The following is a 16,779-nucleotide window of genomic DNA, read 5'->3' as shown; positions in this document are numbered from 1 at the left end:
CACTAGAAAACACTTCAACACTAACATTTCAGGGCTTAAGAGCCTTGAATGAGTTACACCCCCCCCCCACACACACACATGGGAGAAGCAAGAATGGCTTTACTCATAACTTTATGCATGACAATTATTCTTATACATCAAGAGAGTTATAGATTGAGCTGGTAGGAAAACTAGGTATGTAACAACAATAATCATAGTACATTTGTTAAACATTATAAAACACTCTGCTAGGATCTGTGTGAGGCTCTCTGTGTATTATTTCTTTAGATCTGTGGAGACTATTCTTTTTCTAGTTCATACATGGCTTCCACAATAGGGGTTATTACAAGATCTAAAAATACGTAAAAGAAATCTATAACAAAACAAATTTGTTGTCTCCTTGGGGAAATCACAACCCAACTCCCTTGAACTGAAAACCATGGTGCTTTCCAAGATCTGTCTCTCCTGCCCTCATGGTTGAGACAAGATTGGTGGACTGAGTTGTCATGTGATGTCAGCGTCTTTTTTATGGTATCTCTGGAGTGTAAGATTTCTTAGTGGGTCTAACATTGTTAAGCTCTTACAGTCAGCAGGTTTGACTTCTTTGGCTGGGCCTATGGCTGATGCAATCCATATTCTCACTAAAATTTCAGAGCCTTTATTTTCCAAGTGTCTAAAGCATGAATGACAATAGCGTCAGGCAAGTTTGAATCCTAGTCTCAGCTTTTGTTATCCCTTATTCATAAAAATTAATGGGGTGATTGCTATCTCCAGCTGTTTATTCACATATTTACTGGTTTGTTCATTCAATCATTCGTTCCATTTATGTAATACCTACTACGCGTCAGGCGCCATTCCAGTGTGGTAACTTGAAGGGAATCATGTACCTAAAGGGGTCTGTAAATTCCAACACTCTATAGACAGTTACTGCTTTGGCAGTGGTTGTTTTTCTCACAAATCAACAAAACTAAGAAAATTACCTAAACAACAGCAGGAAGATACAGGGAAATTTTTTCTTGGCACAGGGCTTTACAAAAGCAAACATGGCCTGAAGGAATTCAGGAAGCAAGAAGGTCCTTGTCCATTCTGGACAGTTCTCGGAGCTGTCTTCAGGAGACCTCGAGGTTCTGGACTGTTTTTCTTACTCAAAGAATCCGTAACCCTACATTATATTTCCGGGGCCATAGTTATTAATCGAAGTTCTTATTCTGCCCCGCACTATTCATCCTTTGTCCACGCTCTTAATCTTTCTGGGCTTCAGTTTTCCTGAATGAAAACCACAGGTCCTAAGGTGCTGCTAGGGACATGGTAAGCAAGTCACTCTGAGGGCTGGCTGGTTCTCAGAGAGGGCTCTGGACCAGAATACGTCCAGGCCGAAGTTCTAAGATAGGAGGCCCTCCCAACAAGCTCGGGCGCGCACCCCAAAGGGGAGGGCGCGAGTTTATAGATAGCGAAGCCACTCGGCCCAGCCCAGGTCTTTCTAATCATTAAGGGACGTTATAGGAAAATGAAACCGAAAACGGGGAAGTCCCCCTCTCTAACCTGGCCCGGCACAGCGCGCCAGGAGACAAGTGACGGCCCCTGCCAGAAGCATTCTGATTGGCGGTGCAAGCGTGGAATATAAGTAGAGGCGCAGGGCTGGCTGCCCAGTCCCGCATCTGGCGCCGCTCTGCTAGCGATGGCGCTCTCCGCGGTCGTCGTCCTCCTCGGGCTGCTCTCTCTGTCCTACCTGGATGCCATCCAGCGTGAGTGTCCCCTCTTGCCCTAGCCCTTCTTCCCCTGTGCCCCGATCCGTTTGGCTTTCTCGGCTTTAACTCTGTAAGTTACCCACCCTACGCGGAGGACTAGCTCCGGGCTTGGTCTCTGGGTGGTGAAGTGGATGGTGGTCGGGCAGCGGGAGGGGGTAGGAGCCCAGGACCTAAGTGTCCTTTTTCTTCTTCGAGAGGGAGGGACGGGGGGACGCCTTCGCGTGCCCGTGCCAGGTGGGTCAGGACAAAGTTTCGGGTTGATGAGAGACTTCGGAACGACCGAGGTGGGGGAGGGTTTCTCTTCCGCGTAACCTCTAGCTTCCCGAGAGCAGCTGCCAGGGAGGGCTGGAAGGCGGGTCCTAAGGGCTCGGAGTCCCCGGTGGTGAATGGGTGGAGACAGCAGTCTGGGCTTGCGGGAGGCACCGCGCGGGTACTTCGGTTCCCTGCAACTCTGCTCGGCTCCGGTCGCGGATTCCCCCCGAACGCCCGGTGGGTTCGCGCGCCGCACAAACAGGGGAGGGATTCGCACGTGGCATTTGTAGCCTGCTTTGAGATGTTACAAAGCGCTTTCACATCATTTAATTCACGTTGCTGTTACGTGTCGCTTTTAATAATCATAAGAGCTACTCGGTAGGGAGCGTGCCGGGGACATTTTGTGCTTTATGTCACCTGATTTCGAGATGAGCTTACAAATGTAAATATAATGGTTATCAGCAACTCACAGATAAAGAAAGGGAGACACCAAGCGTTTAAGAAACTTAAACACACAACATGGGGGAAATGGCAGACAATCGAGGGGGACTAGAGCATTTTTGGGGGGAATGAGCTCTTTGGCTGCACTGCCTGTGGTTTTCCAGTATCTTCTTGTCACCTCCCGGTGTGAGATTCTTGCTAGCAAGCTGGAGAGCACTGGGGCCTTGTTGCCTTTTCTTCACAGAGGGCTTCCTCTTTGGCTCTTTGCCTGGTTCTTTCCAAGATGAACTAAGCCTCTACTTTCTGTTTTGAAAAAGCAAAGGTTTACAAGTCAGGGAGATTGTAAAACCAGTGATAAGGATAGTCAACATAGTTAGCCAGGTTGACTGTCAGGTACCCTTTAGATCTTGAGCATGTTCTAAATACCTTGCAATATACCAGACCTTCTCACATTTTCCCGCCTCTGTGAAACGGGATCTTTTGATCATGAAATAAAGGTATTTATAATTTATTTACAAATTAAAGCACAACTACTATTATTGATAATTGCTGGTAACTATAGAAATCTTAAAAAAAAAAAGATAGCAAACTGACATTAAAAGAAAAATCTTACTTTGAAAATTTCCAGAGTAATACATGCCATGAATAGATCATTTCTAAAAGATACACAAGAAATGAGTAATGATGATTGCTGCTGGGAGATGGGGGGACTAAACCCCTTGTGTGGGTTTTGTTTCACTGTGGACATAAATTGATTTTTCAGTTAAGCTTCAGAAGCTCAACTAACTGTCCCAAAAGTCACAGAGCCAGTAAGTGGCTAAGCCCAAAAACAAACCAAGGCTTATCTGATACTCATCTTCCTCTTAAAAGAGATTATTGTGATGTTCTGGCAGAACCCTGCGTGGCTCCCTCAGAGAGAGAATTCTAGGCCTGATGAACCTGTGCTTTGATTCTTGTGGCATTTATTACCCTCTAATTATTAGAAACTCCAATATAAAGAGCTTTCTGATTTGTCTTCACTTCAACTTTATGAAAAAAAAAATCAGGTCATCACTGGGATCCCCGGTGTAGCTCCTGTTGGGCCTGGTGATCTTTCCTTTGATGATGGGGTTTTTCTAGACAGATGTATCTGGTCAGAATAGCCTGGCACTCCTCTCTACCACATTCTGGACATGGAGGAGCTGCCTTTTAGTGATCATGTACCCTGCATGTATGTGTATTTAAAAGTGAATTTTACACACAAATTAGTGTCAGTCTGTATACTTAGTAATACTTCTCTTCATTGGATGAAAAATATGGAAGTAGAATTTATGATAGTTTCTTTCCATATCCTCAGGGAAGATCTAGTTGTATTCCCATTTTGTGAACACATATTTTATAGCAGCAATGTATTTCCAACATGGCTAGTTGTAGCAGTCACTTGAGGGCACTAATTAAAAATGCAAATCCCAGTCCCACTCTTAAACACATTACTCCACTTAGTCGTAATGGAGAATATGTTTTTTCCCTTTTGCCACAGTCTTCACCCTTCCCTAATGTTCTTACGGAGCCCATTTCACTCATTTATGGTATTTTCTGACTTCTGTAGGCACTTAAGTTTTGTTTGAGGTAATACTAAGAACAACATGTGCCACTTATAAAGCAATTGGTATGTGCCAGGAACTATTCTATACACTTAATACATATTGAGAAGTCAGATGGGTGTGGGTCTAGGCAGAAGCATGAACCAAAAAAGAAAGTAATAAACATTACAAAAAAAAAAAAAAAAGATAGGCTGAAACAAGGTGCAATAACACGAGTCTTTTGATATGGCTATTATGGAGAGTATATGAAATGAGAAATGAAGTTTGAAAAGGAGGTGGGGCCAAATCATGAGGACTCGTGAGACATGTGTTGAGGAATTATATGGGTGCTGAGAAGCCATCAAAAGTTCTTGAGAGTCTCAACAGAAAGCTCTAAAGATTTGACAGAAACTCCAGCGACAGACAATGATACTACTAGAAATCTGTAGGAAAAAACCAAAAAGCCACGAGTAGAGAAATTATGTGGAAAAGATACTAAGTCACGGTTTCTGCCTCAAAATGGAGGTAGCCTTTTGGAAAAGTGGACACTCATTTGGCCAGAGTGGAAATGGAATTGGGAGAAATCAGTGATCAAATTTAAACATTTGTTGCCCGATCTAGCTTTAGACCAAGGTAGCCCCGAGTGAAATAGCCTGCAATTTTCATTTGTCTTTCCCTGATGTCCCTCAGATTCTCCAAAGGTTCAGGTTTACTCCCGGCACCCAGCAGAGGATGGAAAGCCAAATTTCCTGAACTGCTATGTTTCGGGGTTCCACCCACCACAAATTGATATCACCTTGATGAAGAATGGAAAGAAAATGGATGCAGAACAGACAGATCTGTCCTTCAACAAGGACTGGACTTTCTACCTTCTGGTTCACACTGAATTTACTCCCACTGCCAATGATAAGTTTAGCTGCCAGGTGAATCATACAACTCTCCCTGAGCCCAAGGTCGTTCTGTGGGGTAAGTTTTTAAGTTCTTTCCTTAGCTACTGCAGTTGTATCTGAGAATAGGCACGGCTTGAAGATGCTTTGATATAAAAAAATCTGCATACTGTAATTGATAGGGTACCTTATGAAAGTTCTGATTAGTGACTCCTTGAGAGAGCTCTGCACAGCATGATCCCTGAAACAGTAGTTTCCCTGTAGCAAAAACAGGGAGCAGCAGTAGCCAGCACTTGCACAAACGCACATGACAAATTCCTCATGTTTCTTACCTGCTGGCTTCTTTGGCCTTTCCTGACAGTGTCATGGGTATGTAGAACCATCAAAAGCCTCAGGGAGGCACAGGCCTTTGTAAGACCTGCTCTCCTAGTTCCTTACCCAGTACTCCCTGGATTGGTTGGGATCTGAGCCTAGTAGGCAAGGCTGGGCCCTGCTGAGTATTCATGGTTAGGGACAGCAGGCTGTTCTTACAGCCTTAATTGTAACAGTTTCAGACATCTGTTAGCACATAGTATTTTAAAAGTAAAACTTACTGTCTTTCTTTCTCCATTTTCTTTTTCATAGAGCGAGACAAGTAGCCAGCATCATGGAGGTAGGTGAAAATACTTTCTTGTTTCACTGTCCTGGGATCTAATGAGAACTCTAATAAGATAACCCTCATTATAGGGAAGACATTAATCAAGATAGCATTCCAGCAGGCAAGAAAGAGTCCTACAGGGAATACATTTTCTTTTCCTGTGGAGTGACATGAGAAAGGTGTGTAGCCCCAGTCTAATGCTGCCAGCATTCCTAGCCCTCTAAACAAAGTCAGAGAAGCTGTTTGAGTGGTGTAACAGGGTAGAGGCAGCCAGTTTACCTACATTTCCTGCGAGGATTTGATCTTTCTTCTACTTCTACAGTGAGTATCTCTGGGCCTTCAGAAATGAACCATTCTCTTCCTTTGCATAGCAGTTGCTTTGTTATACAGCCGGAAGAGAGGAGTGACATGATTCTGCAGACATCCTGTTCCTTCAGTCTCTCTTGTTCACCCTTAGTGTGTGGGTGCTGTGTTTGCCTTCTAGAGGCTCCAGTCCAATAGAGGAGAGAAATGGAGGGGTGCCTGGATGGTTCAGTCGGTTAAACATCTGACTTTGGCTCAGGTCATGATCTCATGGTTCATGAATTCAAGCCCTGCATCAGGCTCTGCGCTGACAGCTCAGAGCCTCAAGCCTGCTTCAGATTCTGTGTCTCCCTCTCTCTTTGCCCCTTCCCCACTCATGTTCAGTCTCTGTCTCTCTCTCAAAAATAAATAAACATTAAATTTTTTTTAAATACAAGATATGGAAACAGACTGTTATAATGCAATTAAAGATACTATAATACATGTATCTACAGAAACTTCTAGCAGTGTGAGAGAGGGAGGAATTGGACTTCTCTGCATTGTTGGTTGGAATACAGAGGTAGAAAATACAGCTTTTCAGTGAAATTCTACTCCATAGGGTACCATCGTACTGAAAACCTATTCAAATTTCCCATCATGTTATAGCACAGGGAAATTGATTTGCGAGAGCATCACAGAGTTTGGGTGACCTGCCCAGAGTCACACAGTTACTAAATGGGAGAGTCAGGATCCTAACTCTAAAACCAACAGGATAAATTAATGGGATATGCTCTTTATATAATTGTCTGCAGCTATTTCTTTTACGGTCATTTACACAGCAGAAGTTAGACAAGTATATTGATGTGATCTGTAATCCAAATAAAATAAATGTATTTGCTGACAAGTCTTTTTTCTTTTTTTCAGGTTTTGAAGATGGTGCATTTAAATTGGACTAATCCCAAATCCTGAATTCTTTTTAGTGCTGATAGGCTTTTATGTTTCATGCATACAAATCATAAAGTTATACTGATGATAATACAAGTATAATCTACTTAATAATTTTCCCATGGGCACTTGGTCATTATGTTTGCCCTGTCTAGGCATGTAGATGTAGTGGCAGGACTGGAAGCTTAGAGAATTCTCATGTTCACTATCAGACTAAACTCTTCAGTCTCTTCACTCAAAACTCAATAAGAATATAGCCATGCATGTTTAGAATTAGCTTCCAATTTGCATACCTTGCTGAGAATTGGGAAATGTTTTGAAAGATGATTATCAAATTATTGGAAATCTGTTGTAGCGGATAAGACATTTTCTATATAATATTATTTAATTCTTACATGTTGGAGCCACTGTTGCATATAATTTGACTTCTATTGATTTTGTTCCACTAATTAAAACAATGATAAAAACTTGATGTGATCAGTTTCTTATATATTACTCCCTCTGTTATCCCTTTGTTTTAAAACAGGAAAACAGTCTTCAAGTGTCACTTGGAGAAGAGTGTAAACCATTTTTATATAGGGCTTGGCTCATGGTGGAAGGGGCCTCAGTGATCTGGATTTTACAGATAAGGAATGTGATCTCAGGGAAATTAAATGACTTAGGGTGACACAGTGGTCTGTTGGTATAAAAAACATGCCTCTGAGTTTTAGTCAGTGTTCTGTTCCTTAAGCCAAGACACAAGGAATGTGCAGACTCTAAAAAGGAACAAAAATATCTGGAGGATTTTATATTTTAGCAAGCAATAGAGAAACTCTGAATGAAAAATAATTTCAAGATAGTTTATACATGTTGACCAGCTTTGCGCATTTGTTTATTTGACCAAGAATTAGAGTTAGCTAGTGCTAAGTACTGACAAGATGAATAAAACACAATACTGCTTTTAAATGCCTCAGTTTAGTAAGGGGGCAGACATGTAGTCAAACAACTAAAAAGCGTCCTGAAAGGGGCACCTGGGTGGTTTAGTTAAACATCCAACTTCAGCTCAGGTCATGATCTCATTATTCGTGAGTTTGAGCCCTGCATCAGACTCCCTACTGTCAGCGCTGAACCTGCTTGAGATCCTCTGTCTCCCTCTCTCTCTGCCCCTCCTGCTCGCTCTCAAAATAAACGCTAAAGAAAATCCTGATGAAGAGTATAAGATAGGTATGCCTGAAGAACTACATGGTATGAAAATGTGTTCAGGGAACAAGAAACTTTAGGTAGGTGTTAGAGAAACCATTTGTTTGAGCTGAGACTTGGTGGGTAGTGGTTCTCCTGTTTGGTGAGTGGAACCTGGGGTTTCCAGGCAGGGGGGCAAATAATGGGAAGTATGAATGTATGACAGGTATGCGTAATTCCAAACAGCAGAGCAAAGGTACCTGGGGAAGTACTTGCAGGAACTCAGCTGAGCAGATTGAGGGATGACTGATTTTAGACTGGTACGTCTCCATCCTGGATGTACATTAGAATCATCTGTGGAACTTATTTTAAAAAATACTAGCTCTGGGATGTCTGGGTGGCTCAGACAGTTAAGCGTTTGACTCTTGGTTTCAGCTCAGGTCATGATCTCATGGTTCATGGGTTCAAGTACTGCGTCAGGCTCTGTGCTGACAGAGCAGAACCTGTTTGGGATTCTCTCTCTGTCCCCTTCTCTCTACCCCTCCTTGCCTCACTCTCTCTCTCAAAATAAATAAACTTAGAAAAATACTAGCTGTAAGAAATAAAAGTCTATTAAAAAGAAAAACAAACAACAACAACAACAAACATTTCCTGGGCTCTATCCAGACCAACTAAATCACAATCTCTAAGTCTGAGGCTCATATATCAGTGTTATTGTTTTTAAAATTAAGACATTATATTCCATTCATTAATAATGAAGTAGAAAGAAAAATTAAAACAATTCCATTTATAATTGCATAAAAAAGAATTAAGATACTAAGAATAAGTTTAACCAAGGAGGTGAAAGACCTGTATTCTGAAAACTATAAGACATTGATGAAAAAAATCAAAGAAAACACAAATGGAAGACATTCCATGCTCTCAGATGAGAAGAATTAACATTGTTGAAGTGTCCATATTGCCTAGAACAACCCACAGAGTCAATGCAATCCCCTATCAAAATACCAATGGCATTTTTCATAGAACAAGAACAAAAATCCTCAAATGTGTATGGAACCACAAAAGACCTCAAATAGCCAGAGTAACCTTGAGAAAGAACAAAATTGGTGATGTCACCATCCCAGATTTCAAGATATACTATAAAGCTGTAGTAATTACAACAGTATGGTACTGGCACAAAAAAATAGGCACATAGATCAATGGAACAGGATAGAGAGCCCAGACATAAACCCATATTTATGTGGTCAATTAATCTATGACAAAGGAAGTGAGAATATACAATGGGGAAAAGAGTCTTTTCAATAATTGGTGGGAAAACTGGGCCGCTTTCTTAAACCACACACAAAAATATACTCAAAATGGATTAAAGACCAAAATGTGAGACTTGAAACCATAAAATTCCTAAAAGAACACATAAGCAGTTTTCTTTTAAGCATTGACCCCAGCAATATTTTTCTAGATCTGTCTCCTCAGGCAAGGGAAACAAAAGCGAAAATAAGCAATTGGGATTATATCCAACTAAAAAGCTTTTGCACAACGAAAGAAATCATCAACAAAACAAAAAGGCAAACTACTGGATGAGAGAAGATATTTGCAAACGATGTCTGATAAGATGTTAATATCCAAAATATATAAAGAACTTATACAACTGAACACCAACACACACACACACACACATACACACACACACACCCCAAAACCTGATTTTAAAATGGGCAGAGGACCTAAATAAACACTTTCCAAAGAAAGGCATACGGTTGACCAATAGACACATGAGAAGATGTTCAACATCACTAATCAGGGAAATGCAAATCAAAACCACAATGAGATGTTATTTCGTATCAGTTAGAATGGCTATTGTCAAAAAGACAAGTAACAAGTGATGGTAAGGATGTGGAGAAAAGGAAACCCTCATGCACTGTTAGTAGGAATGTAACTTAGTGCAGCACTGTGGAAAACAGTGTGGAGATTCTTCAAAAAATTAAAAATAGGGGCATCTGGGGGGCTTAGTTGGTGGAGTGTCCAACTCTTCATATCTGCTCAGGTGATATCTGCTCAGGTTGTGGTCTCTCAGTCATGAGACTGAGGCCTGCGTTGAGCTCCATGCTCAGGGTGGAGCCTGCTTGAGAGTCTCTCTCTCTTTCTCTCTCTCTCTCTCTCTCTCCCCCCCCCACTCTCTCCCTCACTCTCTCTTTCTCTGTACCCCTGCATTGCACTCTCTCTCTCTCAAACTAAATAAATAAACATCAAAAATTAAAAATAGAAATACCATACAATCCAAAAGTACCACTGCTCTGGACATTTACCCAAAGAATATTAAAACACTAATTAAAAAATTATATGCATCCCTATGTTTATTGCAGAATTACTTATAATAGCCAATTTATAAAGGCAACCTGTCTGTCCATAGATGAATGGATAAAGAAGGTATGGTGTTATGTGTGTATATATACATATATACATCTACATGTATATATGTATATGTATACAATAGAAACTCAGCCATAAAAAAGAATGAAATGCCATCACTTGCAACAACATGGGTACACTTAGAGAGTATTATGCTAAGTGAAATAAGTCAGACAGAGAAAGACTAAAACCATACTTTATATGTGAAATTTAAAAACAAACAGAAACTAAAAAAGACTCATAAAACCGAGAACAAACTCGTGGTTGCCAGAGGAAAGGGAGATGGAAGGTTAGACAAAATAGGGTTAGGGGATTAAGGGGATTATACTTCCAGCTATAAAATTAGTAAATCATTGGGATGAAATACACACCATAGAAAATATAGTCAATAATAATGTAGTAACTTTGTATGGTGTTAGATGTTAACTACACTTATTGTGGCAAGAATTGCATAATGTATATGATTGTTGAATTATTAACATAATGATGTTAATAATGATAGTGTACATTGTATATCAACTATACTTTTTCTTTTTTAATCTCCTTTTTAGAGTAGTTTGGGTTCATAGCAAAAGTGAGGGGAAGATACGGAGATTTCCCATATACCTATTTCCCCTAGTCTCACACATGCAGAGCCTCCTCTATTATCAACTCGCCCCCCTGCCCCCCCAACACACACACACCTACACTGACACAGTATAATCACCAAGGTTCATAGTTTACCTTATGGTTCCCTCTTGGTGTTGTATGTTCTGTGGGTGTGGACAAATATATAATGACATGTATCTATCGTTATGTTGTCAGTATTTATTTCACTGCCCTAAAAATAGTTTGTGATTTGCCTTTTCATTCATCCCATCCACCTCCTTCTGCCCTCCAATCGCTGACAACCAAATGATCCTTTTTACTGTCTCCATAGTTTGGCCTTATGCAGAATATCATAAAGTTGTAATCATACAGCATGTAATCTTCTCAGATCAGCTTCTTTCATTTAGTAATATGCAATTAAGTTTCCTCCATGTCTTTTCATGAGTTAATAGCTCTTTTTTTTTTTTTTTTAGCATTGAATAAAATCCCATTGTCTGGATGTACCATAGTCTGTTTATCCATTCACCTACTGAAAGACATCTTGGTAGCTTTCAAATATTGGTAATTATAATTAAAAAAAAAATTTTTTTTTTTGAGAGACAGTGTGAGCCAGGGAGGGGCAGAGAGAGAGAGAGGGAGACACAAAATCTGAAACAGGCTCCAGGGTCTGAGCTGTCAGCACAGAGCCTGATGCGGGGCTTGAACCTATGAATTGTGAGATCATGACCTGAGCCAGATGCCCCCCAAATTTTGGTAATTATAAACAAAACTGCTATAAACATCATGTGCAGGTTTTTGTGTGGACATAGGTTTTCACAGTATTGTTTGTAAATATCTCTAGATAGGTCTAATGTGCAGCCAGGGTTTAGCTCTATTGTGTTAAGTCATAAAGCCCTTATTTTCTCTCTTTTTTTTTTCTTTTTTCTTNTCATTTGCAACTATCTTCTCCCATTCCGTTGGTTGCCTATTAGTTTTGTGGGTTGTTTCCTTTGCTGATAAAGCACTTATTTTCCATGTCATTCAACAGAACTATTTTGTGAAATGCTGCTTTGCTGCTGATGGTTCAATGTAATGCTCCTTTGGAGCATGCCTTAGTCTCTAACTTCAGAAGAGATTGATCAAAGAGGAGGAATATCAGACCTTAATTAAGTTTATTAAATATAACTGCAATGCAAATTAAGCAGAAAAGTCTCAATGTCAGTAATAAAGAATTATATCTTATAAACTGACATGGAAGAATACACATGCTATATCGTTGAAACAAAAAAGTACTTTTTAGAAAATACACATTGTAAGCCATTAAAAAACCCACGTGTTACATATTTGTACCATGCACAGAAAGAGCCTGGAAAGGGATGCCCTGATTGTTGTGGCATGGGAGAAGGGTAAATAAAGAAGAGGAAGCTGACTAGTCTGTTGAAAAATCAATTTGCTAAAAGCCATTTTTCCTTCAGTATCGGTTGGCATTTTTCTGAAACCTTACATGTATATATGAGGTGAGGGATTTGTGGGGTGGAATAGGAGTGGAGGAGCAGAAGCGTTTCTCAGACCCTAAGCAGTGGTGTTTCCCTCCTGTTGCTCACCATGGCCCACAGTGAGGTCTGTGTCGTGCCCTTCGGAATGCTGGGGAATGTAGCAGCTGAGCCAGCCACCACCTACCATGACCTGGCCAAATGAAAAGCAGATGGAATCTACAAAACTCCCCTGCTCTTCCAAGACAAAGGGAGACTATGTCATTACAGACCATGTTAGTTAAAAGGTCCAAGAAGCAACAAATTAATCATTTGAAGAATCATTTGACTAATTGATATATAATTTTTTCTCAAAAAACAAAAATCTGATTTTAGAATTGTTCTAAAATTGCCCTCCTCTTCATCAAATAATGAAAATAAAAAATATTGTAAACCCCTGAAATCTCTCTTTTTTTCTTTAACATTTATTCCTTTTTGAGAGACAGAGTCAGAGTCTGAGAGAGGCAGGGGAAGAGAGAGAGGGAGACACAGAATATGAAGCAGGCTTCAGGCTCTGAGCTGTCAGTGCAGAGCCTGATGTGGGGCTTCAACCCACAGATCATGAGATCATGACCTGAGCTGAAGTCAGATGCTTAACAGACTCAGCCACCCAGGTTCCCCCCTGTAATCTCTTATGACAGAGATTACTACCTTTTGGACCTCACTGGTTTCTTTTAGTGTGTACCCATTACTCTCCATTTCATATAATAGCTTTTTAAAAATTTCAATTTTTATTAAATAGTTCTCTTGCATTTTCTTATAATTCTCCCTTGCAGAAAAGTTTAGAAGGGCCTAAGAAACCAGAGAAAGACGGCACATGATATGATGCAGGTTTTAGACCTGCAGGGACAGCCCAAGAGGATCCCATACCTTAAATGACCAAAGCAAATGACAGTGCGAAAAAGCTCAGGTGGGAGCCATGGATTAAGGCAATTCACCAAGGTCAGGTAGGGAAAAACATCTGAAAGAGAGTCCAATTTTAGTATATGTGCTACCGAAGCAAGCACAAGAGAGTTCAAAGAAATACAGAAATGTAAGTTAGAATTCAGCAATTTTAACCTGGAACTTCTCTGTTTACCCAAAGACCTACAAGGAACATCGAGACAAGGCTGTGACTGTAGCTTAGTGGTTTGTGTGTAATATTCTCCAAGAATGGTGATCAGAGCTTGGCAGCTGGGGCCGTAATCCTGCTCCCCCCTTGTTCAGAACATCAGCATTTGCCTATCTCAGGCGTTCCAAGCTGAGGTGGTGCCTCTGATGGATCTATCTATCTACTTTTAAATTTATTTATTTATGTATTTTTGAAAGAAAGAGAGCACACATGTGCAAGCAGAGAAGAGGCGATGGGGGTGGGGATGGGGGGGAGGCAAGGATCTGAAGCAGGCTCTGTGTGGAAAGTAGAGAGCCTGATGCAGGGCTCGAACTCATGAAACACAGAATCATGACCTGAGCCGAAGGCAGACACTTAACAGACCCAGGCACTCCCATTTTTTATATTTTTAAACAGCCTTAAAAATTTTTTTCTCAACCTTTTTAAGCGGATTCGCCCACAGGAAAAGGTCCAGAAATATATTCAGTAACCTCTTAACAATAGGCAGGGCCTAAAATGGCAGGAGTAAGATAAAAGTAGACTTTTTATTTTTAAAAAATTTTAATTTCAGTGTGGTTAACATACAGTGTTATATTCATTCCAGGTATACAATACAGAGATTCAACAATTCCATATATTAAGTTAGTGCTCATCAAGATAACTGTACTTTTATTAAAATTTTTTAATGTTTAAAATTTAATGTTAATATTAAAAAAATAAAGTTATTTTTGAGAAAGAAAGAGACAGAGACAGAGCACAAGTGGGGAAGGTCAGAGAGAGAGAGAGAGAGGAAAACAGAATCCGAAGCAGGCTCCAGGCTCTGAGCTGTCAACACAGAGCCCAACACGGGAGCTTGAGCTCACAAGCTGTGAGATCAGGACCTGAGCCGAAGTCAGAAGTCAGACGCTCAACCAACTGAGCCACCCAGGTACTCTGAATACTGTATTTTAATAACCTTCACCTATCTCACCCATTCCCTCTTCCCTCTGGTAACCATCAGTTTGCTCTCTCTAGTTAAGAGTCTGTTTTTGGGGGTCGCCAGGGTGGCTCAGTTGGTTGAGCATCCAACTTCGGCTCAGGTCATGATCTCACAGTTCGTGGTTTGAGCCCAGCGTCTGGCTCTGTGCTGACAGCTCGGAGCCTGGAGCCTGTTTCAGATTCTGTATTTCCCTCTCTCTCTGACCCTCCCCAGCTCACGGTGTCTCTCTCTGTCTCTCAGAAATAAATTAAAAAAAAAAAAAGTCTGTTTTTTGGTTTGTGTCTTTTTTCTTTGTTTTGTTTCTTAAATTCAACATAGGAATGAAATCATACGGTATTTGTCTTTCTCTGACTGGCTTATTTAGTTAGCATTGTACTCTTCTAGATCCATCCGTGTTGTTGCAACTGGCAAGATTTCATCCTTTTTTGGCTGAATAACATTCCATTGTATATGTATACATACCTCTCTTCTTTATCCATTCATTTATCAGTTAGACACTTGAACTGTGGGTTTTTCCCATTCAGCACTTTAAAATATATATTACGCCCACTCATTTCTGACCTGCTAAGTTTCTGTTGAATAATCTGCTGATAGCCTTCTGGGGTTTCCATTGTATGTGTTTTCTTTTCTCTTGCTGCTTTTAAGATTCTTTATCACTGCTTTTTGATATTTTGTTGGGAGATTTCTGTGCCTACTTGGACCGACATTTCTGTTTCCTGCCCCAGATTTGGGAAGTTTTTAGCTATTATTTCTTCAAATAAATTTTCTTCCCCCTTTTCTCACTCTTCTTCTCTGGGATCCCTAATGTGAATGTTATTTCAGTTGATGAAGTTACCGAGTTCCCCAAGTCTATTCTAATTTTGCATAATTTTTCTTCTCTCACTTGCTCAGCTTAATTACTTCCTGTTATTCTGTCCTCCAGATTGCTGATTCATTCTTCTGCTACTTATAACCTGTTATTTATTCCATCTAGCGTATTTAAAAATTTTTTAATGTTTATTTATTTATTTTGAGAGAGAGAAAGAGAGTGAGTGGGGAAGAGGCAGAGAGAGAGAGGGAAACAGAATTCCATGCAGCCTCCATGATGGGCCTCCACGCGAGGCTCAAGTTCACGAACCCTGAGATTGTGACCAGAGCTGAAATCAAGAGTCAGATGCTTAATCGACTGAGCCACCCAGGCGACCCTAGTATACTTTTTATTTCAATTACTGTGTTCTTTATCTCTGATTGGTTCTTTTTAATCTGTTTGTTAAGGGTCGCATGCTGTTCTCCAGTCTTTTCTCGAGTCCAGTGAGTGTCTTTATGATCATTACTTTAAATTCTCTATCAAGCGCATTACTTCTCTCCATTTCATTTAGGTCTTTTGCTGTAATTTTGTCCTGTTCTTTCATCTGTGATGAGATCTGTCGTCTCATTTTGTCTAACTCTCTCTGTCTGCTTCTGTGTGGTAGGAAAGTCAGCTATGTCTCTTGTTCTTGAAAGTAGTGGGCAGGGCACACACTTTTAACAAGATGATGCTGATCCTTTTCCACAGTGGATGAGCAGTTGCCACAGAGACCAGGGCTGGTGGGGGCTACTCCACAAAGCATATGCAGGTGGGGGCCACAGGCCCACAAGTTGTTCTACTGGTCCTTTCCCAGAGGAGATGTGCTCTGCCGCAAAGACTGGAGCCAGCTGAGGCAAGCAGTTTTAATAAGGTGCACACGTCCTCTGTGGGAGATAACCTGCCACTGTCACTGCCAGGAATAAGGCCCTACAAAGTGCACTGTCTGGATACACAGTGTTGGCAAGGTGTGCACTGGTCTTCCAGGGGAGGGGACCCACAGCTCTAAGGCTGAGGCAGGCCCAGCTGGAGGGCACAGGGTGTGGCATATGCAGTTAGGTAGTGAAAACTAACAGCTGTGCTGGTTTCCGCAGTGGGCCCTGTGTTTATGCTGGGGGGTGGGGGAGGGACTTCCTGGAGAAGTTCTTCACCAAACTTAAAGATTTAGTAAATAATTCTCCCTCCCATATGCCCCAAGAGGTTTTCTGCTAGCGGCTTCCATGCTGTATCTCTAGGGCTATTTGTTGTGCTATCTCTTTAAGGGCACAGACTCAGTTTCCTTTTGATCTCCTGGCTCTCCTCAGGACTGCTGATTTTTAAAGTTCTAGGCTTTAAGTCACGGTGGTTGTAAGAACTCACAAAATCCAGCCCCTCTGGTTTTCAAAGCCAAATGTTATGAGGATTCCTCTTCCTCATGCAGCCTCCTCGGTGTGACAGTCTGTTTTTCTCCCCTCACACACCCACAGCTTTCTCCCTCCAGCAAGCAGG

General features: G+C 41.0%; 1 protein-coding gene and 1 long non-coding RNA gene across 3 annotated transcripts in view; one reads left to right on the top strand and one right to left on the bottom strand.

Moving 5' to 3' along the window:
• Positions 1-1,605: 1,605 nt before the first annotated feature.
• Positions 1,606-7,203, top strand: B2M (beta-2-microglobulin). Its single transcript, XM_077764493.1, has 4 exons — positions 1,606-1,724; positions 4,673-4,948; positions 5,494-5,521; positions 6,713-7,203. Exons 1-3 carry the CDS (start codon positions 1,658-1,660, stop codon positions 5,505-5,507), a joined length of 357 nt encoding a protein of 118 aa, XP_077620619.1. The 5' UTR covers positions 1,606-1,657; the 3' UTR covers positions 5,508-5,521; positions 6,713-7,203.
• LOC144231881 (uncharacterized) overlaps positions 2,297-16,779 on the bottom strand; it is a 33,912-nt gene continuing 19,429 nt past the window's right edge. Inside the window, exons 4-5 of one of the 2 annotated variants that reach the window (XR_013335225.1) lie at positions 5,463-5,559; positions 2,297-2,723 (exon numbers count right to left, since the gene is read on the bottom strand). This is a non-coding gene — a long non-coding RNA (uncharacterized LOC144231881). The remainder of the gene's footprint in view (positions 2,724-5,462; positions 5,560-16,779) is intronic. The other variant, XR_013335226.1, reaches the window with a different exon arrangement.

Source organism: Crocuta crocuta, unplaced genomic scaffold (assembly GCF_008692635.1).
Source record: "Crocuta crocuta isolate KB4526 unplaced genomic scaffold, BGI_CrCroc_1.0 scaffold102, whole genome shotgun sequence".
Lineage (NCBI taxonomy): Eukaryota > Metazoa > Chordata > Mammalia > Carnivora > Hyaenidae > Crocuta > Crocuta crocuta.
Note: the sequence above shows the minus strand (reverse complement) of the source record. Positions and strands in the feature narration are given on the sequence as shown.